At 41.3% G+C, this 26,377-nt stretch overlaps 1 protein-coding gene across 1 annotated transcript in view; it reads left to right on the top strand.

Moving 5' to 3' along the window:
* Positions 1 to 26,377, top strand: part of TG (thyroglobulin) — a 385,510-nt gene that overhangs the window by 41,324 nt on the left and 317,809 nt on the right. Inside the window, 6 exon segments of the mRNA XM_036741632.1 lie at positions 2,100 to 2,177; positions 3,029 to 3,141; positions 4,206 to 4,317; positions 6,727 to 6,927; positions 17,686 to 17,895; positions 22,877 to 23,031. Of these exon segments, the coding sequence (XP_036597527.1) occupies positions 2,100 to 2,177; positions 3,029 to 3,141; positions 4,206 to 4,317; positions 6,727 to 6,927; positions 17,686 to 17,895; positions 22,877 to 23,031 (869 nt within the window).

Here is a 26,377-nt window from a genome sequence, read left to right as displayed (position 1 = left end):
CTTTGATTCTTATTTTCCTTCCACTTTAGCTTTAAAAAAAAAACGGCCTTTTTTTGGCTTTGGCTTTCCTTGCCAGACTCAGTTCATTTTGAGTTTAGCATTCTTGAAATGATTTTTACCATGCTGTAAAGATAGTTCCCTACTACGTGTCCTGCTATCTGATATCTGGCTCACATTGCTTCTGTCTTCTGTATATCACTTTTTAAAGTCTGAGTTGGTTGGCAAATCCTTTAGGTACCCACAGTGGTCTCCTAGGACAAATCCCCTTTTGCACCTTCACTGGAATTGTTTCACTGTCTCCAGAATTTCATTCCTGATCATCTCCCATCCCTCCTGGGATGAATTTTTGTTGATGTATTTTAGTCCATAGAGAGTCCATATCTATCTTTTCTCTAGCCCATTTGAAACCCAATTTCTCCCAAATCTTGGATGTGTGTCAGATTATGCCCAGATTTCTTATCGTTCTCTATCACATTTCTTTTCTATCTCTGTCTCTAACTCCTTAACCTGGTGGTCACAGTCCTCTGTAGTCTGGTCCCAATCACACAATCCTTACAAACCAGTAATATCTCAGTGTGATGCAAAAGGAAGAATGATGAATTTGGAGCTTTTGGACTTATGTTTGATTCCTGTCTCTACCACTTGCTAGCACTATGACCTTGGGCAAGTCACTTAACCTATAGGCCTCAGTTTCCTTCTCTGTAAAATGAAGGGATTGGACTAGATGATTGCTAAGGCCCTTTTAGTGATTATTTTCTCTCCATTGATGCAGTATCTGTTGCTGTGAATAGTAGCATATGAATAAGTCATCTTCTGTCATGTCTGACTCTGTGACCCCATTTGAGTCTTTCTTGGTAAAAATATTGGAGTGGCTTGCCATTTCCTTCTCCAGCTCATTTTACAGATGAGAAAACTGAGGCAAACAGGGTTAGATAACTTGCCCAGAGTCACACAACTAGTAAATGCCTGATACCATGCTATATCTACTCATTTTTAAAAAGCCCAGATCAATTCTTATCTTCTCCATAAAGCTTTCCCTTATGTGTTTTGCATATACCTGTTTGTGCATGCTGTCTCCCCTATGAGAATGTAAACTCCTTAAGGGTAGGTACTGTTTCACTCTTGTCTTTGATCCCCAGAACCCAACACTGGACTAGCACACAGTAGGTGCTTAATAAAGATTGTTCATTGGTTGATTAGTTCTTTACATATATCATCTCATTTGATCCTCACTAGAACCCTGGTGTAATGGACAGAGAACTGGATATGAAACCAGAAGATCAGGATCTCTACTTAGTAGTCACGAGACTGAGCAAATCATTTAACTTTTTGAAACCTTAGTTTCATTACCTGTGGAGTGGGAGTCATAATATTTGTCCCTGCCTACCTCACAGGATTGTTGTGGCAATCAATGAGATAAGAGGCCTGAAGTGACTTGTAGCCATAAAACATGATTGTTAGGCAGCTGGCATCAGTACTATTATTCCCATTTTAAAGACACAGGATAAATGATTTTTCTAAGATCCCACAGTTAGCAATTAGTGGAGCTGGGATTTGAATTCAGGCCTCCTGATTCCCAGGATGTGCTTCTTTTCTTGTAAATCTGTAAAATGGAGATATAAAGCTAAGGGTTAGGCTAGACACCATCTCAAGGTCCCTTCTAACTGCTAGAATTATATATTTCTGATATGCTAGGGGAAAGAAAATTCAAGAGGGATTTCACCTGACTTGTATATACATAAGACAAGAAAGGGAATTTGTAAACTTATTTATTGGATGGTACAAATACCAACAGGCGGCTAAGTGGCACAGTAGATTAAACACTTGGCTTGAAGTCAAGAAGACTCATCTTCGTGAGTTCAAATCTGGCCTCAGACACTTAGGAGCTCTGTGACCCTGAGCAAGTCACTTCATCCTGTTTGCCTCAGCTTCCTCATCTGTAAAATGAGATAGAAAAGGAAATGGCAAACTGCTCCTGTATATTTGCCAAGAAAACCCCAAATGGGGTGATGAAGAATCGGACATGATTCAAAATGCCTCAACAACAACAACAAATACCCAGAAATTCTCAAATCCTGGTTTCACTGATTTTTCTCTAGGGCACTGCTGGTGTGTGGATGAGAAGGGCCAATATGTGGCAGACTCCTTGGCTGCTCGCTCTGCAAGATTGCCACAGTGTAAGTGATCCTTTATGGGACCTACTATCCACCCTGACTTAAGTGCTTTATCAATCAGTTCAATTCAATTTAGTTCGTTCCATTTCCACAAATATCCATTAAGATGCCTACTATATGCAATACCATGGCACAATGGAGTCAGCTCTGGATTCGTAGTCAGAGGACCTGGGTTCTAATGGATATTTTTATATTAATATTTATTAATTGTCATATTAATATTATTTATATTCTTTTACTCCTTGTGTGACCTCAATCACACCTATTTCATCCTTCTTGGCCTCAAGGTTCTACAATAGCTGTGTTCAAGTATTTAAAGGACAGTCGAGGGTAAAGCAGATTTGATTTGCTCTGTTTGGCCACAGAGAGCAGAACCAGGAGTGACAGAAGTGGCAAAGAGACAGATTTGGGTTAGATATTTAACTGCCTAACAATCAGAACTCTTGAAGTGGAAAGGCCTGTCTCAGGTCGGGGATTCTCCTGGCCGAGGTGGGCTAACCACTTGTGGGGTGTGTTATACTAAGGAATTCCTTTGGGGCATAGGTTGGATTAGATGGCTGTTGGGGTCCCTTCCAGTTCTGAAACTTGATGACTTTGGGAAGTTCTTCGTAAATGTCTATTGACTGGAACTTTGTTAAAAGAAGCCCTTGTAGGAGAGGGAACACTCTGGCCCATGTTGGCCAGCCATGTGATCCTAGCAATGCAACTCCATTCTGGCCTTTAGTAGAGTAGATACTGGCACTCCAGTATCTGAGAGAGGCAGGATCAGGAACAAAATGATTTTGTTTTATTTAGAATTTGGCAAAGAAGACATCAATTCTTTTTCATCCAGGATGCCTTTAAATCTCCAACAGGTCCCTCAGCATGTGAGAAGTCTCGGACCAATGGATTGCTTTCCGGCTGGGAACAAGGGGCCACTGAAGGCAGTGCTTCTCCAGGAGACCTATTCACTCCATCCTGCCTGGAGGTGAGTCACACAATTGGAGGAAAGGAAATCTAATGCAGTTGGGGATGTTTCCAATAGTTTTAGAGGTTTTCTGACTTCTTTGGGGAAATTGGATGGAGTGGTATTGAGGGAAAAGTGCTGCATCAAGATCCAGGAGAGGCAGGCTTAAGTCTGAGGTTTACCATTTATTCTGGGCCTCAGTTTCTTCATCTGTAAAATGAGGATAAGAATATAAGCATTGTCTATCTCACATGATTGTGTAAACGTGAACTTTGTGTAAAGTGGCCAATCACTATGGTGCTTTCAGGTTTGCAAATAATAAACCTGTGGGGGGCTACACATATTGTTATATTCATTTAACATCAAGGAAAATGAGGCTTAGAGGTGAAGAGACCTTTCCCCACAGCTTGCCAGCATCACAGCCTGAATATGAACTCAGGTCTGTTGACTAGGAGTCTGCTGCTCATCCTGCTCTCCCACATGCCTTTCTATAAAGTGCTACATCAATGGGAGGTGATGGCACCTCTGACAGAGCTTGGAGGGGGCGATTCAGGAGAACTGCAGCGCAGGCCCAGCTCTTGTAGAGTTGTGTTAACTTGAGCAAACCACCTCCCTTGGCTGGGCCTCAATTTCTTCCTCTGGTAAAATGGGGGAGATTGGACAAGATACTCTCTAAAGTCTTTTCCAACTTGGAGAGTTTATGGTTCTGCTCGGCGCATGAGGGTAAAAGACTCCATGATTTTTAAATTAGAAGAAAAAATCCCCACATGTTCTATCTTATTTTTATTGCTGTTATTCATTTTGATGTCACCAGAGGTCAGAGAAACTATTCAGAAAGCTGCATTTCTGCATGATTTGCTTTTGACAAATTCCCCACATCTCCAGTGAAGTAGCACCTCAAATCCCACTGGCATCTCAGGATGCAGTGGGCAGGTTCCCTTGTGGATGCTGTTTTTTTCTTTATTTGTTTTTTTTCCTAATAAATGGTTTTTAGTTTTGAGAAGCCCACTGTCCTTTCGGATTTGGCTTCTTGGTACCCAAGTAACTGTCTTAGAAACAGTGAAGCTGTTGTGCTTTTATTTTAGACAGGAGAATACAACCAGCTACAGAAATCAGACAGCAATACTTGGTGTGTGAATCCAGCATCTGGGGAGGGCATACAATCTGGTCAACTCACTTCTAACAACAGCATCCAATGTAAGTAACTGTGGCAGTTAAGCCTACTGGGGGAGGCGTAAGTATTCCAGGTGCTGAATTGAAATGACTCCTTCATATAGTCTTCCTCTGTTAGCAAAAAGTGGAAGGAAACCAATAAAATCCAAGAACTTTTGGGCCCTAGGTAAGTTTCTCATGCCATATACCAGAGGCTTTGAATCTTCAGTAAAACAAATATTTAGTAAAAACTGTACCCCATATTGTGGTAAATATAAAGTTTAAACACTGTCAGTCCCTGGCATTCATAGTTTCATGGGGGAGATAAGAAACTAACTCAGATAATTTTAGTAACAAAAAGTATGATAACTACGTTAGAGTTATAAAACAAAGTGCTTTGTGAGGCCTGAGGGAGAAAAGGAATTCCTGAGTGGGTGTTTGGAGTGGATCCTGGAAGGCTGCATAAAGGAAGTTGCATTTGAGTTTGGCTTTAAAGGATGGACAGAAATTCAACAAAAAAAGAGTGTAGAGAACAGTCTCAACAAGCACACAGGAGTCAAACATATCAGAGTTATCACAAAATATCTGTCCATCTATCATGATAGAACTCTCTGGCGATGGTAGTGTATAAGCTCTGGTTTAGAATAGTAGCTTCAGGCTCACATATGTTCCATGTTCTAAAATTCTGGGTTCTAAGCTCCCTTCTAGCTATAACCTTCTATGATCGTCTCATTCCAGGATTGTAAATTGTATTTCTTCTTTCTTCTTTATATACTTCTGCTGCATTTGGTCCATTCAAAGCATGCATGAGAGTTAGCCAAAATATATTTTCTTCCTCTTCCCTTCCCTTCCCTTCCCTTCCCTTTCCTTCCCTTCCCTTCCCTTTCCTTCCCTTCCCTTCCCTTCCCTTCCCTTCCCTTCCCTTCCCTTCCCTTCCCTTCCCTTCCCTTCCCTTCCCTTCCCTTTCCTTCCCTTCCCTTCCCTTCCCTTTCCCTTTCCCTTTCCCTTTCCCTTTCCCTTTCCCTTTCCCTTTGCCTTTCCTTTCCCTGTCTCTCTCCCTGCCTCCCTCCCTTCCTTCCTTCCTTCCTTCTTTCCCCTCTGTAGTCTGTAATAAGGCTCTCTCTGACACCTACAGGTAGAATTACACTTTTTGTACTTCCAGCCCCCTTGGGCACAGCTAACAGACAGTGAGTCCATTTGGGGAGGTTGGGGTGCTCATTAAAGGAAAGGCCAGGTCTATATCAGAATTCTATTCTTGACATTGATGTCCCTACTCTTCAATCTAAGGTACTGTTTTAATGATGAGATGCATTGGAGAAATTAGACATAAATCAATGCCTTCCATCCTTGAAAAAGCGTTGTTCAGTGGATGGAGTGCTGGGCTTGGAGGGTAGAAGATGTTTGTTCATATCCTACCTCTGACAGGACCTGAGCAAGTCACATTCACTACATGCCTCAAGCAGCTACCTAGGACTTGTCTGTGAAGGGATGGACAGTTGAGATTTGGTTTGGTGGAGGGAGTTCTCAGATTGGGAGCTTTCTACACTTGGGACTGCTTAGAGCTTACCTTGGGTATTTGGTTATTCTTAAAGAGCTACTAGTCTGGTTTGGAAGGGGGAAAATATATACGTGTGTTTGTGTGTGTATACATATGTATGTGTATGTATATACACACAAATATATTACATACATATATAGTACATATACATACCCACATACACATCAGAATCATAAAAAAGCAAAGTTTTAGCAGGTGCAGAATGTTGCACTAGAAATCGAATACAAACTTATTCAGTCTCAATCATGCCCCTCTATGCAATCAATCGATTGATCAATTGGCAAACCTTTACTAAGTGCCTGCTTTGTGACAGGCACTATGCAAAGTGCTAGGAGTGCAAACACAGAAATGAGTGATCCTTACCCTGAAACTCAGCTCCAGTCAAACTGGGTAATCCTCTCCCTGCAGGACCTGGGCATTCCTGCCTCTTTTACTGGCTCTGATTTAAGTCTGGAATGCACTCTGTACCTGTTTTCAGCTGTTGAATTTTTCTCCAATCTTTGAAGCCCTATTCAAATGCTACCTCCTCCAGGAAGTTGTCTTGGACTTCCTTCTTTGCAATCAGTAACTGCCTTCCCCCTGTGACAAAAGTAAAGTTTGTTGTTGTTGTATAAGTAATTCGACACATGACAGTGTTCACATTAAGTTGGGGGTACTTTTTGAAGGAAATCTGCTATCTTTTATGCTATTGCTACGTACTGTTAATTCTTGTATTATTTAACTTTTCATGTGATTATGAGTCTTCTCTCCTCTGCTAGATTGTAAGTTCCTTGAAAGCAGTCTTCGTATTTTATACTTCTTTGAGTATTTGTTGAATGAATGAATGGTGAAATGAAAGTTATTATCTGTCCCTCTCTGTATTTCTAAGTGACCTTGGGTTGTCTGTTTGCTTTGAGGTCCTAGCATTTGTACCACATTAATGGAAAAAGCCACTTTGAGGGAAGCTGGCAATGGATACATCCCCACTTGTGTAGAAAATGATGGACGTTTCTCACCAGTGCAGTGTGACCAGGATCAGGAGAGCTGCTGGTGTGTGTTGGAGAATGGTGAGGAGGTTCCAGGAACACGAGTCACTGGAGGCCGACCCTCATGTGAACGTAAGCCATGGTCGGGACAGACTTGAGCAGGGTGTGGGGCCTGGGGCTGAGCCTAGGGAAGCAAAGGCTGGGACAAATTACTCTCTGCATCTCCATTGGTTCCATTATCATTGTAAGGTAAAAGCAAGATGATGGATTAATTCATTCATTCATTCAATAACTATTTTTAAGTATTGCTATATACGAACTACTGCTTTGAAATGAACATCAAGGATAGATCTCAAAGGGAAACATGTTATGCAAAAAGTATGACTTGAGCCGGTGTGTAGGGAGAAAGGGCATACAGGATTATAAAGCTTGTGGAAGATTTAGAGGATGATTTTATACATACACACATAAATATGTATTCACAAATACAATGCACATATGCATATGTGTATTAGTGTGTATTTTATGTATTGCATATATGCATAAGTGTGTGTCTAATCTATGTATTGTACTATGTGCATGTACATATATGTGTGTGTGTGTGCATGCCTGCATGAAGGTCTGTAGATGTGTGTGCACCAATCAGTCAGTACTCATTTAGTAAATACTTGCTACGTGTCAGGCATTGTGCCATGTGTGAGTGTATTTGCTTCTAGTCTTTGTTACTACAAGCTGGTCAAGCTATTGCCTAACTGGCTCCCTCTCTGAGTGATTGCCCAGCTGCTGGTAATGTATAAGTAGGAGAATGCCTTAAGTGTGGGGTCTGGAGTAGTCCCCCCCAGTTCGCTATAGCCTGAGGGAGGTTGTGCTGGTTAGAGTTAAACTCTACTTTTGGGATACAAAGAGACAAGATTCTCACATCCAGTGCTGGAAGAAAATAGCATATTGCCTATTATTAACACAGCCAGGCACTGTGCTAATTGCTTTTACAAATATTATGTTGTTTGATCCTTATAACAACTCTTTGAAGTCGAATATTATTATGATCTCCATTTTACAATTGAGGAAACTGAGGCAAACAGAGGTTAAGTGACTTGCCCAGAGACAGACATGTAGGTAGAGAGGAAAGATGACCAAAGTAGGATCCAGGAGACCTGGGTTCTATGAGATGGATCAGCTCACAATTTCTGGGGGCTAAGGTAGACCCTATAATATTCCATACAGCTGTGTCATTTTTATTGATATCTTTTTTTGACATTATCTTCATTTCTAAATATAATCTTTTCCCAACAGTCCCACCCAGTGAGTTGTCCCTTGTAACTAAGAAGAAAAAAGAAAGAGGAAGAGGAAGCAGTTAAGCAAAACTAACTATATATAACCTGAGTATACACAACATCCCGTATCCAAAGTCTTCTAAATTTGCAAAGAAGAAAGGGAGGTTCTGCTATAACACACTACTTTCTGGGTTTTAACATTCTGGATTCTAAGGTCCCTTTTAGTTCTTAAAATCTGTGTTGTTATGATTCTCTGGCAGCTTTACAAAACTCGATAGGGAGTATTATGATGTGCAGGACTTTACTACTGGGAGTATGTCAGGAAAGCAGTGGGGTGTTGGAGCAGGAAGGTTACTTAAGGGAAAGATGTAAAAAGCTGAGGGAGGGAGAGAGAGAGAGAGAGAGAGAGAGAGAGAGAGAGAGAGAGAGAGAGAGTGTTTGTCCTCATTCTCCTAAAACAAAATGGGCTTCCCTGGGTCGCTGAGTTGTTTTCAAGGTCAGGTTGCCTGAAGATGCCAATATAAATAGCCATTGGGAGATCTGCCTGGATTCCCAGAATTTCAAGGGCCATCTAGTCTAACCAGTAATTGAACAAGAATCCCCCCTACTATATACAGGAAAAGTGATTCCCCAGCCTTTGCTGGAAGACCACCAGGGAGGGGAAAGGCACTCCCTCGAAAAGTGGTCCATTTCATTTGCAGACAACTCTCATTATTACAGTGAGCCCAAATTTGCCTTTTGCCACTTCAGCAAAAACAATAGTAGCCCCTGGTCCCAGAACTATTCTCTGTGGCTAAACAGAACAAGTATGATCCCTTTTGTACCTGTTGGCCCCTTAAATATATGAAGAAAATAAATATTCCTCCAAACAATCTTCATGTGGCCTAATCTTCAGGTCCTCTAATATTCTGATCACCCTTCATCTTATCAATAGTGCCTTTCCTAAAAGATGGTTCCCCTTGTTGGATAGCATATACGCTAGATATTATTGGATCAGAGAAGAGTACAAAAGTATTATCAACTCCCTGGGCCTGGACACATGCTTAGCGTGATTAGAGCCTTAAGTATGGAGTCAGGAAACCCTTAGCTCAAATCCAGCCTGAGACACTCTAGGAAAGCCTCTGTCTGACTCAATATCCTTGTCTGTAAAATGGGGATAATAATAGCACCTATCTATCAGAGTTGTCATAAGGACCAAATGAGATAGTATTTGTAAAGTGCTTAGTAGTATTTGTAAAGTGCTTAGTATATAATGGCTTACACATAGTAGGCATTTAATAAATGCATTTCCTTCCTTCTTAGCTCAGTCTAACAGCATGCCAGTGTTTTTGGCTGCCTCAACATGCTGCTGACTCACCTTGTTGCCAAGACTTGTCCATTCTACCTTTGCAATATCTCTTGTATATGTCCCCTTCTCTCCTCTGACACTGGCACCACCCTGGTTCATGCCCTCATCACCTCACGCCTAGACTATTGCAATAGACTACTGGTGGAACTGCCTGCCTTAAGTCTCTCCCTGGTCCAATCTATCCTGCAATCAGCAGCCAAAGTAAATTTTGTAATGGATAGGTCAGACCATGTCACCCCTTCCTCCCTACTCAGTAGACTGTAATGGCTCCCTATTATCCCCAGGATCAAAAATGAAAGCCTCTGACTTCTAAAGCCCTTCATCACCTGTCTCCTACCTATCTTCCCAGTCTTCTTATACCTTACTCTCTGCCATATATACTTTGATCCAAATGATCCTGGTCACCTTGCTGGTCACAATACATTTTCACTTACTGTCTTCCATGCCTTAGATTCCCTCCTGGATTCTAAGTCTCAGCAAAAATCTTCTGAATGAAGCCTTTCTGGTCCCCTTTAGGGCTAGTATTCTCCTGAGATATCTCCAATTTATCTTGTATATATCTTATTTGTATGTAATTCTTTGCATGTTGTCTCCTCCCTTCCATTGTATGCTCCCTGAGGGAAGGGGCTGGGTTTTTGGTTTGTGTTGTTTTTGCCTTTCTTTCTATCCCCAGAGCAGTGTCTGGCACATAGTAGATACTTAGTAAGTGTTGATGTGCCTTGACTAAAACTCCCAGATCTTTTGCCTTCCCTATTGTGTTTGTAAAGTTAAAGTTAATTTTTTCACTCAGATATAATACTTTATATTTATCCCTATCAAGTTTTTTTCTTATTTGATTCAACTCAGTGTTACAACCTGTCAAGATTTTTTTGAATTCTGATTCATCCACTGGCAGTTTGGGGTTAGCTATAAATTTGAATTGTGTGTCATTTATGCTTTTATCCAAGGTATCAATAAAAGTACTAATTAACTCAAGGCTAATCATAGAACCAAGAAATGCCCCACTAGAAAACTTCCAAGATGACTGTGAACCTTAATGATGAGTCTTTGAGTCTACCATTCAACCATCTCTAAATCCACCTAATTGTACCATTTGTCTAACTCACATCTCTTCAACATTTCTATAAGAACTTCATGAAAGAAATGCTCTGCCAAAATCAGGGCTAATTATACTTAGAGCATCCTCTCGATCCAAACAGTCTAGTAGTAAGCCTGCCAAAAAAAACCACATGAGGTTAGTCTGCCATAATTTGTTCTCGATGAAACCAAGATGTATCTTTGTGATCGCCACTTACTTTTCTAAATGTTCACTAAGTATCCCTTTAGGAATATGACCTAGATTTTGCCAGGAAGGGAAGTCAAGCTCAAGGCCCTATATTTCACACACTCTACTATCTCTCTTAGCTGGGAAAATGGGACAATATCTGCCCTACTTCAGTCCTGTGGTTCCTTTGAATCCCTTTGTCAATGGGATTGTGCTGCAGATCTAAGAAGAACCAAGAACCTTTTGAGGTTTTCTGTCAAGCCATTATCTATTCCTGATATGTGCAGTGGAACAGATGATAGAGAAACAGCAGGCATAAGCTCACATTATCAAGTTTCTACCATACTGACTTAGGGAGACATACTATTAGAGAGATGCTATGATAGAAAGAGCGCTAAACTAGGAGACTAGAGACCTTCGTACTAGTATTAGCTCTATTGCTAGGTAGTTAATTGGGTATGATATTGGACATATCATCTTCAGTTTTCTCATACATAAAATTGGAATAATAGGGCTTATCCTGTTTACTTTGTGAAGTCATTGTAAGGAAATTACTTTGTAAACTGCTAGGTACTTTCTACATTCAAATTTCCATTAATTATGACTAATAGGTATTTATTTTGTTATTAATTAATTATTGTTAATTATCATTAGATGGTGAAAGTGCCTATTTTGCCTTCTCCTATATGATTGATAAGATCTACTGTAGGTATAGGAATATAGAAAGAGCCTTGGATTGAAAGTCAGGAAGCCTAGGTTCTTTATTTTGGTTTTACCATTTACTCATTTAGGACTTTCATCCTAGCTTTGCACCAGAGAACAGTGGGTAGTCTATAGTAAGTGTCTGATAAAGGTTTGCTGGCTTACTGACTAAGCAAATCATTTAAACTCTGGACCTCAGCTCCCTTATCTCTAAAATGAAGGCATTGGACCAGATGATTTCTCATGTCCCTTTTGGCTCTCAAATGCTAGGATCCTGCCCCAGAGATGTAATAGGGGTAACAGAGCTTTATAAAATGCAAAGGACTATACCCATGTAAGGGACTATTGTTCCTGGGCCTGGGGTGTAAGTTCTGTGATCTTATTTGACCTGACATTCCTGTCCTTGTCCTAATTTCTCATGCATCCTGATCAGGCAACTAGGAAACAGGAAAAACTATTCACAAGCTGTGGAATGTGTCACAGTAAGGGATCAGGACAGGACTGTGGTTCAGCATCAGCAGGGATGTCTGCCAAGTACACACATGTCACTTTGTCCTGCATGTTGGATACAATGAGGGTTTTCACCAGAATAGTCTCCACAGATGTTTTCCTTGTAAGATTCATAGCCTATGAGTGCTGGAAACAGCCTTTGTAATCCTCCCTCAACTTACAGATGGGGAAACTGAGGCCCAGAAAAGCTTGCCCAAAGTCATAGCAAGGTGGTGGCAAAGCTAGGCAGCCTCCTAAGTCCCAGCTCCAGGTTCTTGCCTTTTCCCTGAGCCTCCTTCACTGTGTCCCTTTAACAACTGAGGAATCAGAATGGTTATATTTTTGTATTAAAGCCATATGAAAACCAGTTTTGGGAATTAAGGGTGCTTGGCCTCTGTAGAAGAAAAGGAGGTGGGGCATTATCGCTACCTTCAATTATGTGGAAGGCTATTAAGGTGTTAGATTGATTCTCTTTGGCTCTGGAAGGCAGATCTAGGAACAGGGAGTGGAAAAAATAGAGAGGCGTAAGGTTAATGGGGAATAAGATCTTCCCCACCCACCAATAGGCCTCCTGTGGAGCCCATTAAGGGAAGCTTGCTTGCTCATAGGAAGGCTTACACACCTTTTGTTAATTTCTAATTAGGCACTGAACCTAAAGAGTATATATTGTGAGAGGCAAGCTTTTGCTTTGGGGGCTCAGTTATGAGAAAGATGTTGCGGTTCCCTGGTTGAGACTCTGAGTGGCAGAATGTTCAGAGCTTCCTCCCTCCTCAGAGATGAAGGCTTTCTTCATCCAGTGGTGAACGCAAAGTATATCTAGCAGTTTTGCTTTGATTCGGGCTGTAGAGCCCTGTCTGTTGGTCTTTATTTCTTTTCTCTGTATTTTCTCCATCTGTCTTTTACATAATTAAAGAAGATTGTTGACCTGTGAAACAGCTGTCTTTCCTAGTAAAGCAGATAAAACAACCTGCACTAGCAACCATCCTGGGTATGCTGGTGTGGTTGTTATTACAAGAGGCACGTTTGAGCTTAGTATAACTCCAGGCTTCTATAGCAAATAGAGTTGGTCAAAAGAGGTATGGGCTGCCTCAGGAGGCAGAGTTTTCAATCATTAAAAGTTTTTTTAGTGGATTTTGTCAGGTCACTTCCCTATTTGTCTCTGTCTTGTAGAATTCTGACTTCTTTCAAAGTATGACTTGAATACCACCTCCTATGGAAGATTTCTCTTGATGATGCCAGTTGTTGATGTTCTCTCTCTCTTAAAGTTACATTTCCCATCTCTTCGTAGGTATACATGGTGAAGCCCCTTTGTAGAACATAAGGTCCCTGAGAACAGGGGCCGATTCATTTTGATGTTTGTTTCATTGGTGCCCATCACAGTGCTTTAAAAATGACTTAATCAGTGCTCGTTGAATTAAATTGTTGAACTGAATGTCGGTAAGGGGTGCGGAGTCATAGACTGTCTGAACTGAAAGAGATCTTACAAGTCATCTAGTACTATCTGTCATCAAACGGATGCCCTTTGATGCTCCTTTCAGCTCTGAGATTCTATGATTCTTTGAGCCCTTTCCCAGGAATGATTTATAACTGCAGTTCAGCATGGGGACTTAGATGGGACTAGTGAAAAGGCTGAAGGACACACTGGCTTGCGAATATGGGACTGTGGATGAAATTATGACTGTTGGCAGCAAAGGTGTCAACATGTTATGTAATATTTGTAAATTCATGAGGCAAATCCCTTGACAGCTAATTCAAAACATTCATTATTCTGGTTCCAAAAAGGGAATCTAGGGAAAATAGACTTACAAATCTTTCTCTGTCTCTCTCTCTTTCTCTGTCTGTCTCTGTCTCTCTCTCTGTCTCTGTCTCTGTCTGTCTGTCTGTCTCTGTCTCTCTCTCACACACACACATACACACACACACACTCAAAACACACACAGAGAAGGGGGTTATCTAAGCAATAAGACAGAAAAAAAGATATGACACATTACAGTTTACAACATGCCTCCCCACACTTAACTCATTTGATCCTCCCAAATAAACCTGTAAGGCAGGCTGGGCATGTATTATTAATAGCATTTTTAATAGAAGAAGTGATTTGCCCAAGGTCACATAGCCAGTGAGTGGTTGAGCCAGGTTTTATGACCAGAAACAGTGAAGTCTCACTTCTTTGCTGTTTCTTACCATGTGGCATGAGAGTGTTCATACAGCTCTAAATGCCTTACTCCATATTCCTCAGAGGCGTCCTGTTGAAGTAGAAAGAACAGAAGACTGGGGGAGAAGGGGTCAACAAGCAGGTTTAAGTCCTAAGTTTTCTGCTGACTAAATGTGTGATCTTGGGCAAGTCCTCTAAAATTCAATAAATATTTGTGAAGTAGATCCCATTAAATGTGCTGAGAACTTTGGGAAATGCTGGGAGAGATTAAAGGACAGGTCATGCCTACCCTCTTGAAGTTTGAAGTCTAGTGCAGGATTACAAAGCATATACAATGATAACAACCCAAAATATCTCAAATCTTGATGAGAGAGCCTTCAGGAGGGAGACGGCATATAACCTAGGAAAGAGGGAGTTTTAAAAATGGGAAAAAAACCAAGGTTTATAGATATGAAAGCATGGTACATCTGTTGGGGACTGTGAATGGTTTGGTAGGCATGTAATGTATGTGTGTATATGTGTTGGTGTGTTATTAGTGTGAAATAAAGCAGGGAAGGGAGATAGGTGACATGTTGTGGATGGCCTTGAAGGAGTTTGGATTTTATTGGGTAGGCAATGGAGAATTCTCAAAAGGTTTTGTGCAGAACCTTTCCGGCTTGATAGATTTCCATCTGCTGAGACTGCGTTATTGGACACATCTGTTTCCCATGGATTTCATATACATCATTTTATTTATCTAGAATCACTTTTGAGGTGGAAAATAACTTCAGGGGTGATTTAACTTAACCCTATCATTTTATGGGGCTGGCTACACTGTTAATCTAGGGGAAAAGAAGGTTAAAAAAACCCCAGAGACCTCATTCACCATAGTCTCCTTTGTTCCCCTGTAAAATATGAGATTGGTAAGTCTTCATTGAAGCTGGGGTGAAAAGAATTGCTTTTTCTTCAGTAAAGAAGAAATCAGTGGCCTACATGTGAGCCCTAAGAGTGATCTTTACACTTGCGCCAATTCTCTGCTTAAGCCCTCCTCCAATGCCCTATGACAGTAGAGTGGTAATGCTGGGTTCCCTGAGGTTGTACTGTGTGGCGGGGGACCACAAGCCCTGGCTGATGCCACCAAACTGGCCTGACTTTCTGCATGGGTCTCTGGCCATGAATTTTACGTTGGGCATCTGGGAACAAGCCTGGCTGAGTTCAGAGAGGCTCCTCACTAAGCTGGCTGCAGGGTGATTAATATTTTGGACACTGAAGCCCTTGTAGACTTCCTACCAAGTGGTCGAGGGGCTGTGATCTGGAGGAAATGCTTACAACAGAGGAAGTAATAGATCCTTTAAGTACTTAGACATAATGTGAGAGAATATTATGTCTTTGATGTTTGCTAGATGTGTGACCTTGGACCAGTAAGTCAACCTCTGTGGGCTAATTTCCTCATCTGTAGAAGGAAGGGGTTAGGCTAGATTACTTCTGAGATCCTTTCCAGCCCTAGAACCATTTCCCTGGGATCTAGTCCATATTTCTCATTGGATGAGAGGAAAATTCAATGTGATGCAATGAATTGGTCTTGAACAGCTGCTGTGTACAATGCTTCATCCTGGTTGCTCTCGGAGGTAAAAAAAAAAAAGTGGTCCTTGCTCTTATGGAGCTTATGGTTTCAAGATGAGATTAGACATTAATATCTATTATCTAAGGTGGAAAGGTAAAGTGTTAGAGCCTTTCAGAGGAGGTAGGGATCATTTCTGTGATCCCTACACAGGGCTTCTTAATCACTTTCGTGCCCTGGATCCATTTGGTGGTCTGGTGAAGCCTATGAACCCTTCCTCAAAATAATGTTTGTTGCCTACATTCATCACGCAGAAAGGTGTCATGTTTCAGTTAGAGGTTAACTTTTACTTCCCATCCAAGTTTACTGGGTTCCTTGGGGGCATGTGACCAGGTTAAGGATCCCTGGTATTGAGAGATCAAAGAAGGCTTTACAGAGGAGGTGGCCTTTGATTTGTGCCTTTAAAGGTAGCTAGGCTTTCTAGTTGCAGAGATGAGAAGAGTGTTTTAAGCATTGGGAAAAAAGGGAGAGTGGAGGCATGGAAGCACTGAATTGTCTGCCTGGTAAGTTAGAGATGTGGCATTATTTATAAAGTGATGTAATAGCCATAAGAAGAAGCATGAGGTAGTGAATGGAGTAAGGAAGAGTTGGGGTCAAGTCCTGTCTTTCACAATGTTAGTTGTGTGACCATGGGCAAGTGACTCAACCTCTGAGAGCCCTAGGCAAATCGTTTAGACTTCAAGTTAAAGGTAGTTGTTGAAGGGCATCATTCATACTGGAAGCTTTCCTCCATGTCTGTGAAATGATAGCTCTGGATCTCCATCTGCACTTGCTCCCCTTTCTTCTCCTCCACACCTTCAAAAGTTTACAATGAAACCTAAGGGAGCATGTAATGCCTGTAGTTTCAACAATTCCACCTATGGTAATTAAGTGTTTTGTACAAGGTCTTGTGCTAGTCATTGGAAGGGAAGGAAGGATGAGCTGAGGAACATAAAGATGACATGATTGTTGCCTTCAAGGAGTTTATAATCTAATGGGAAAGGGAGAGTAGGGGAAATGCCCAAATAACTATGACAGAACACAGAAGATAAGTGAGGAGCGCTCCGCCTTTTTTACTAAAGACTATTACTGATTTATATCCACAGATTTGTGTTAATCAATCTAATAACTAAACAGATTTCTCACCAAGGACAGTTTCTGTGTCTACACTGTCCAGAACTTCACTTGAATTACTTAGGTTATTTGGATGAATCTGTGATCTTAGCTAGATGGCATAGTGGATAAAGCTCAAGATTCAGAGTCAGGAAGACCTGAGTTCAAATCCAATCTCAGATACTAGCTGTGTGACCCCAGACAAATTACTTAACCCCGTCTGCCTATTTCCTTACCTGAAAAGTTGGAATAGTAACAGCACCAGGGTTGTGAAGATAAAATCAGAGAATATTTGTAAAGACAGTTTGAAAAGTGCCATGTAAATAGTAATTAAACTATTATCCCCTACACCATGCTGCCTGGTATAATGCTACAGATGTTATCATCATCCTCATTTTATAGTCAGGAAAACTATTCAGACAGGTTAACCGATTTGTCCATTGTCCCACAGTAAGGGTTCAAGGCCGGGTTTGGACATAAGTCTTCCTGTTTCCAAATCCAGTGCTTTCCTGCCTCATAGTGTCTCTCCAGGGACTTTTATGCTACCCCTCTCTTCATAAGTCATTGTTTGCCATATGTTATAGCCTACATGTGTACCCTGTAGGTCTTTCCATTTTATTTTGGGTTACCAATGAGTGGAATTCTTTCAAGGTTGTGATGTTCCATGGTTCTCAGCCCTATAGCATTACTGGGAGAATATTTAATCTCAAAGAGATGGATTTTTGTGTCAGCCAGCAGCTTGGAATCACTGAAGCACCATGTAATTTCCCAAATGAAACTTCTCTCTTTTTCTTCCTCCTCCCCAGTTCTAAGCCACGTTCATCATCCATCCTCAAAGCCTGTCCAAGATATATGTTCAAGGGGCTATCTTTGCAATTGCTGTAATCTAGACTATATACATCTTTCCTCCACTTTGCCCATATTAATACTTAAGAATGCCAATCATTTATCTCCCATTCCTCCTAGGTCCTCAGTGTCCACTGCCCTTTAAAGCCTCTGATGTAGTCCATGGAGCAGTTCTTTGTGAGAAGGGGACAGACCAAGGACAGGCTGTTCAGCAATGCCAGATTATGTGTCGCCAGGGCTATCAAAATGCTTTGCCCCGGGGGCCATTTATATGCAATATAGAGAATCAGCGCTGGATTTCAGAGCCTCCTCTGCCCCAGGCTTGTCAGAGTAAGTAGATGTGGAATTGATCTCTCTTTATAACTCACTTAGTCATGTGGTGTTCCCATAGGTACTATATAGTTTTTATGGATGTAACATTTTTGGGTATGTATTTAATTCAAAAACTCAACATAGTGGGTTTTTTAGTATTTAAAAAATGCCCAAGCTACAAACTAGAGGACTCTAGTTGAATGCCCTATTCTAGATGTGCTCCAGATGTTCCCCTGGGTGGAATGGGAGTGTTTAGTTGTAGGATCAAATGTAGGTGTAGAGTGTGAGGGCTACTGAGCCCTTTTCAGGGCTGCTTTCTACCTGTGGTGTCCACCTGATTCACCCTACTTTTACCTGTAGCATGCGCAGCAGCCAAACTGGTAAACCATTTAAGTAGACAGTCTAAACCAGATTGAGAGTAGCCAAGAGGTCTCATACCCCTCAATGAGTTAGGGAGGAGTCTATCCCAAGCATGTGAAGATTTCCCCCAGCAGAATAAGTAGATGAGAACAATTTCTTCCAACCTCCATGAAGGCAGCAGAAGCAGGTGCTATGGAGCACTTAGGGCTTCATTAGACATCCAAGATACCAAGGTCATCCACTGCATCTTGAGCCATCACCAGTCATCTTGACTTTTGTCTTGCCACTTGTTCTTTGATGACTCTGAAAGAGAGGGTGAGGTTGATGACTTTGCACAACTCTGCCTCACTTCATCCAATTTATGCACAAATCAAAAGATATCAACCATACCATTTTACTACTTTTACCTATCTCTAAGTCCTATGGTGACAGGCAAGTGATGACACAGTAGTTGTGGATACATCCATCACTCTATCACCAAATCCTGATGAGGTAAAAGAAAAATTTTATGAAGGCCTAGAGACCCTCATCATCAATGTGGTGAAAGAGGACAAGCTTATAATTCTTGGTAGCTTTAATGTCCGAGTAGGCAAAGACTACCAGACATGGCAGGGAGTTCTTAGGAGGAATGGAGTTGGAAATAGCAGCAGCAATGGTTACTTACTACTGAAGACTTGCGCATCTCATGACCTTCTCATCACCAACACTGTCTTCCTTTTACTTAAACATAATTGAGAATGATGAAGGCAATGAGTGTTTAGAGAGTGCTGGACTGACCATAGACTTATCTTCTCCAAGACAAATATTCACATTCAATAAAAGTGATGGCCCCAAGCCAAGATGATTATCAGAAGACTTAAAGTCTATAGATCAGAGGTGTCTCTAAGTGGGAACAGTTTGTTGCTAACTTGGAGAGAAAGCTGAGGTGACACATAGTTGGCAACAGTGGAACAGAAAAGGAGTGAGGAAAAAATTGGGGTCAGATCACCCACAAACAAGGTTGGTTTGGCAAAAATAATGGGGAAATTCAGAAGCTGCTTACGAAAAAACAAGAACTCCACAGGGTTTACAAGCAGGATAGTTCATCTATCTCTAAGAAGATAGCATTTAATTCCATCAAAAGTAAAGTACAAACAAAGCTTAGAGAGAAGCGGAATTCTTGACTCAGGAAGAAAGCAGCCAAAATTTAGTTTTATGCTGGTAGTAACAATCCAAAGTGCTTTTATGATGCTCTGAAGACTATTTAGAGGTCAAAGACCTATGGCGCATCTTAACTACTCAGTGCTGATGGAACCACATTGATTAGTGATAGAGACACGATTGTGGAGAGATGGGCTGAGAGCTTCCATAGAATCCTCAACAGACCATCAACAATTAAAGCTGAATCCATTGACCATATACCTCAGGTTGAAGTTGATCCATCTCAAACCAAACTTACAACTGAAGAAGAAGTTTTGAATGCCATTAGACTCTTTTTGTGTGACAAAGGCCCTGGTGCTGATTCTATTTCAGCTGAGATTTACAAGGCAGGGTGTCCACTGCTCATACAAAAGCTGACTGAGATCTTCAGAGTTATATGGGAAGAGGAGGTCATCCCCCAGGAGTTCAAGGATGCCTCTATTATCCATCTGTATAAAGGAAAAGGAAATAGGTTGTCCTGTGACAATCACAGGGGGATCTCTCTCTTATTCATTGCCAGCAACGTTCTTGCCAGAATCCTCTGTAATAGGCTGATCCTCCACTTGGAAGACGGTCATGTACCTGAGAGCCAGTGTGGCTTCAGAAAGGGCCAAGCAATGGTCAGTATGGTGTTTGCTGCCCAACAACTCCAGGAGAAATGCCAGGAGCAGAACAGAGGGCTACACAACATTGCCAATATTACCAAGGCCTTCAGTACTGTCAGTTGTGAGGGCTTGTGGAAAATTATGGCAAAATTTGGGTGACTGGAGAAGTTCATCAGTATTGAATGTCAGTCTCATGACAGCATGCTTGTACAGGATGATGCTTTCCCAGTCACTAACGGAGTGAAACAAGGCTGTGTGATTGCTCCCATGCTTTCTAGCATGATGTTTTCAGCAATGTTGTCAGATAGCTTCAATAAGGACGAACATGGCATCAAGGTCAGATACCACACTGACAGTAAATTATTTAACTTGAAAAGGCTACAAGCCAAGACTAAAGTGGAAGAAGAGTTGGTGTATGATTTTTTTGTTTGTAGACGATTGTGCACTCAGTGGAGCCTCTGAGGCCAACATGGATCAATTCTCTGCTGCTTGTGCTATTGTTGGCCTAACAACATCAAGAAGATGCATGTTCTCCACCAGCCAGCACCATGATATGGAGAAATATTAAATGCTGGGGATAAGTTCTTCTACTTTGCTAATATAGTTTCCAGGGATATACATACACATAGATGATGTGGTTGATACACACATTGCCAAAGCTAGCTCAGTGTTTGGGAGGCTCCAAAAGAAAGTGTGGGAGAGAAAAGAAGCTGAAGGTCTGCAGACCTGTTGTGCTGACTTCATTGTTGTATGCTTGTGAGCCTGAACAGTATACCAACACCATGCCAGGAAACCGAATCACTTCCATTTGAATTGTCTTAGGAAGATTCTGAAGATCACCTGGCAGGATAAGGTACTGGGCACTGAGGTCCTTTTGCTAGTTAAACTGCCAGACATTCAAACTCTACTGCAGAGGGCACAGCTATGATGGGCTGGCCATGTTGTTGAAATGCTAAAAGTATGTTTGCCTGAAATACTATTTTATGGAGAGCTCACACAAGGCCAGCACTCATATGGAGGTCAGAAGAAGTGATACGAAGATACCCTTAAGTTCTCTCTGAAGAACTTTGGAATTGATTGCATGTCATGGGAGGCACAAGACTACCCAGCATGGGGTGCCTGCATCAAAGAAGGAACTGTACCCTGTGAGCAAAGCAGAATTGAAATAGCTCAAAAGAAACGTGAGATGCACAAATTTAGAGACATTTCTACTCCAAATGTTCCTGCGGACTATTTGTGCCTGACTTGTGGTAGAGCCTCCTGAGTTCAGTTGAACACCCTGTACCTTGACTCCAACATAATGATGTCATTTTGGTCCTTTTTGAGAACAGAGGACAACAACCAACCATATGGTTTTTATGAATGTAACATGTTTGGGTATGTATTTAATTTGAAAACTCAACATAGACTTTTTGGGTAATAAAAGAAATGCCCAAGCTACAAACTAGAGGGTTCTACTGGAATGCCTTCTTCCCAATGAGCTCCAGATGTTCCACAGGGTGGAATGGGTGTGTTTGTAGAATAAAGTCACTTTGTTAATTCTGCAGCAATCCATACCTCCAGAGAATTGCCATCTTTGAGGGCCACTTCAGAATTGCTCAGGATTTCTCATTTAGAACTCCTTTATGCTGCTGCAAAATGTGTATGCCCATAGGCACTCACAGGCATAGGACGGCCAGGGTCAATCTGTATCCTGCTGCCTTTACCTGAGGATATGGGGAGTGCCTCTTCCCAGACCTTGTGAAGATAGCTCCTCATTCTAATAGTTCTCCCATCTGTTTCCCTTCCGTAGCATCACAGCCTCAATGGTATTGCTGTCACGTGCAAGAGATTACACTTGTTCTATTTAACCTCAGAAGGCAGAGGTCACCAAAACTAGAGGCAAAGAAAGTAATCTGGGCTCTATGTTAGCAAAAAACATCCTAATAATTAGAGTTATCCCAAAATGGAATGGGCTCCCTTGGGAAGTGGTAGGTTCTTTCTCATTGGAGCTCTTCAGGTAATATCTAGGGGACCAATTTGTTGAGGATGCTGTGGGGGATTACTTTGGGGGGACCAGGAGGGTTGGACTAGATGGCCTCTGAGGTTTCTTCTAAATCTGAAATTCTGGGGTTCTGGATTGGCTGACCATATTCATACTTCTAGTATGCACCTACATTCTCTTTTATTCTTATATTGTTTTTGTACAAGTCTCTTCTTTATCAGATTATAGCCTCCTTGGCAGCAAGGGCCATTATTTCTCTTAGTATCTCACCTGAGGGAGAGGCTCCAGTGCATTGGGCTGATTTGTGGGAACATATTGATAACAATCAGGCAGGATGAGAATCTCGGAAATCTTGGAGCTGAAAGAGTAACAATTCTTTGGACAGCATCCTTGAGAACTGGTTAACCAGCCTCTACTTGGAGACCTCCAGCAATGGAAACTCAATACCTTTGAAGTCAGCTCATTTCACGATTGGGCAGCTCTAATTGCTAGGAAGTTTTTCCTTATAGCCTTCTTAAGTCTATTTTCTTTTAAGTCCCACCCATGATTATTAATTTTGCTCTCTGGGACCCAACAACTCTGATCTCTCTTTCTCAAGACCCCCATTTAAACACTTGAAAAGAGCCATCAAATCCTCCCAATGTCTTCTCTCTGGCCCAAGCCTCGTATGGCATTGCTTAGAATTCCCTCACATCTCTAGTGTGGGAATTCTTTCTACCAAGGCAGGTTGTAGCCCCTCCAGCTCTTTCCATCCTGTGCTATTCTTATCCTTCTTTTGGTTTCCAAGGTAACTGAAAGAAAGTTCTTTCTACAGAGCAGAAAATTCTCGAGTTACAATGCTGATGTAGTGTTCCTTCTGATGTGCTTACAGAACTCCAGTTGTTGCAGACCGTGCAAACCCAAGTACAATTCCATCTTCAGCTTCCCCCTGGGAAGAAGTGCAGCGCTGACTACTCTGGCTTACTCCAGGCTTTCCAGAGTTTCATCCTGGATGAGCTAAAGGCCCGTGGCTTCTGTCAGATTCAGGTATTTCCCAGACCTGAGCAAGAATGAGAACTTAGTGTAGTGAAAGGTGTTCAGTTGGTGATGTGAACCCTTCAGGCAAAGAGCCTGAATTAACCCATTCACACCATTTACACTGGAGACCCAACATTTTTTCAAGTAGAAACTTTGAAAAATTTCCATGATTTGAGGTAACTGGTGATTAACAAGAGGGTATTAAGAGAGAAAAATAAGCAAACCACTTTATCTAATTAAGAGGGAGCCTGGATGCTGCAAACAGTGCTAGTCTAGCGATCAGGAGATGTGGCTTCACCTATCAACCTCGACACTTACTAGACATATATGATCCAGGACAATTTACTTGTCTGAGACTTTAGTTTCTTCATCTATAAAATGGGAATGATCATAATACATTTACTACCGTACTCACAGGGTTGTTGTGAAACAAACACTTTGCAACTTTAAAGTGCCATGAAATTGGGGGCATTTCATTATTATAAATGGACATTGTTATAAAAGGATATTGTTTGATTGAAAACTCTGTAAATGGTCAGAGTAATTAATACATTCTGGGCCTCGTAGCAGGACTATAACAATACTGGAACATCTCAGGCATTGCCCCATTTGCTAATAATGCCCAGGCCCCAACTGGAAATCTTGTTTTCTTTCTCTGGCCATAGATAGATAGACAGATGGATAGATAGAGATAGAGAGAGAGATAGAGATATGTATATAGACATATATACAAACACATATGTGTATGTACCCACAATATATGTATATGTACACGTGTATATGTATGAATATATGTAGATATATGTTATCTCTATAAATATATAACTAACAAACTAAACTATATATATATATATTAGGAGGGCAGAGTTTATAATCTCAAAGAGGATCATAAACATGTCTGAAAGGTTCGGAACCGCCGGATATAAGAAACTCTCAAAGTAGAAGGCAGAAGAATCAAAACGTATATTTAGGCTCCACAGTAACCAACCCATGAACCAGCAACCCCATTTTGATATATTGATCAAAAGCTTCCAGGCCCAATAAGTACGCCTTGAAAGAGTAACCAGGAGGCTACAGAGAAGCATGATTGCATAAAGTAAAATCATGCTTCCCCCTCTATGGTAAAAAGATTACCCACTGGCCTGAAGTCTTTGTTCAGCTTCCTCCCGTAGGTCAGCTCTGCTACTGGCAGCTCCTGCTTCGGCTGTGGCTATAGCTATAGCAGCCTCTGGCTCCAACAGGAGCTGCTTTTAACCATCCGGCTTTTGCGGGGGTGTAAGGTACGCCGGGGAAAGCACAGGTTCTTTCAATCTGCTTAAGCAAGGTGAAGGGGTTGACCGGGAAAGCACAGGTTCTTTCCATCAGCTTAAGCAAGGGAAGCAAGGTGAAGGGGCCGACAAGCTTACTCCAGTCCAACATACAAACAGCATTCAGTTCAGGGGAAAAAGCAAAACTAGTCAAGGGCACTTGTTGACTAAGTGCTAAGGAGCCCATTTTTGGTTGCCAATACACATATATAACTATATACACACAATGACAGAGCGTATATATAATTTTTGTGTTTATACATATATAATTATATGTGTGTATATTTGTAAATGCATATATACATAGAAGTACATATATATCCCTATATGTGAATGTGTGTATATCTAGCTAGCTACACATTATTATTTCTTCAGGTCCTGTTAAAGGGGTACTTCCTACGGAGGACCTTGCCATCATACCCTACATTCTCAGCTCAGTACAACCCCCTACTGGTGATGAGGCAGACGGGGTATTGTCAGCCAAAAACCATCCAAGGCCCTATTGGTTAGCAGAGCTCATGGCTAAGTTTACTTCATAAGCTGGTTCCTTCTGTGACTAGATAAAACCCCTGTCTTGCCTATAAACAAAGACAATAACATATATATGAATATATGTATGCACATATAGGTGTATACACAGATACATGTATATGTGTCTATACCTAGAGGTATATATATATATATATATATATATATTACGTGTGTGCATGTGCATATATATATGTGACAGGCTTTGAGTTCAGGTTTTCCGGACTCCAAATTCCACCCTCTATCTGTTATGCTATACTGCCTTTCAGAGATTCATATATTATAACAAATAACAGTAATTACATAGAATTTATATAAGATTTTAAGGCTTGCTGAGGTGCTTTCTATACACTGTCTCATTTAATCCTCACAACAGTCTTGGGAAGTAGATGCTATCATTATTGATGTTTTATAGCTGGTGAAACTGAGAGGCTGACCCGCTTTGGATTCCTTAGCTAGTAAGCAGCTGAGGTGGTATCTGAACTCAAATCTTCCCAACTCCCAGGCAAGCACTCTATCCATTTCCAGGCTTTGTCTACAGACTCCAAGGCTAATAACACTAGTACTAATACTGTTATTCACACTAATATGCAAACTTATGCTAAATGTTTACCTCACAGCAAACATGTGAGGCAGGTCAAATGCAGTCAGCAAACTCAGGTCCAGACAGTAGAACAAAGTGAACATGCTGTCTTGGTCCTCTGGTCCCAAGCAGGGCAGTTACAAGAGTCATAGAGACACAGAACTCAGCAAAGCCAGACAGGAGTGAGGAAAAGAATAAGAAACATCTGGTTGGGCCCCAATTAGGCTCTTTCATTATCTACTGTCTCTGTTGTCTGCTTGTCCTCCAGGGCCACATGCTCTAATAATTTCCCACATCACTTGTTTTCCTGTTTAAAGTTTGCATGTGTTGAAATTGTAGCTGAATTATTTCTCTGTTGTGGGAGATACACACACACGCACACACACATACTCTCTCTCTCTCTCTCTCTCTCTCTCTCTCTCTCTCTCTCTCTCTTTCTCTCTGGAATCTAGGGCTGAGTTCCAGTGCCTTAGTTAAGTCTCTTTTGTTAAATTCTCTCATTGCTGTACTTGTCGTATTACCTAGTGGTCCATACACTGCAGTCACCTGCCCCCTAATAAACAAGAAATCAAGCTTTAGGCGTGGATGCATTCATTCATGCATGCATTGATCCATCCAATTCAACAAGCTTCTATGAAACACCTACCAGGCACTGTGCTAGGCATTTTCAATAAACATTCAGTAAGTACCCACTATATAGTTACTAAAGACCGTGATTCAGTGGCTAGAAGATCTCATTTGGAGTGAAGAAGACCTGAGTTCAGGTCCCTTCTCTGGACATATTATATATATGAACATGGATAAATCACTTAATTTCTCAGCAGCCCAGACACATCTCCAAGATTATATGTTACAAGTGAATCGATGATGTGTTTTGGTGGAAGTTGTTTTCACAAGGGGAGTTTCCTCTACCTGTGAAATCATTGGTCTGCACTCC

The sequence above is a fragment of the Trichosurus vulpecula genome, chromosome 1 (genome assembly GCF_011100635.1).
Source record: "Trichosurus vulpecula isolate mTriVul1 chromosome 1, mTriVul1.pri, whole genome shotgun sequence".
NCBI classification, from domain to species: Eukaryota; Metazoa; Chordata; class Mammalia; order Diprotodontia; family Phalangeridae; genus Trichosurus; species Trichosurus vulpecula.
This window is presented reverse-complemented; position numbering and strand designations above follow the sequence as displayed.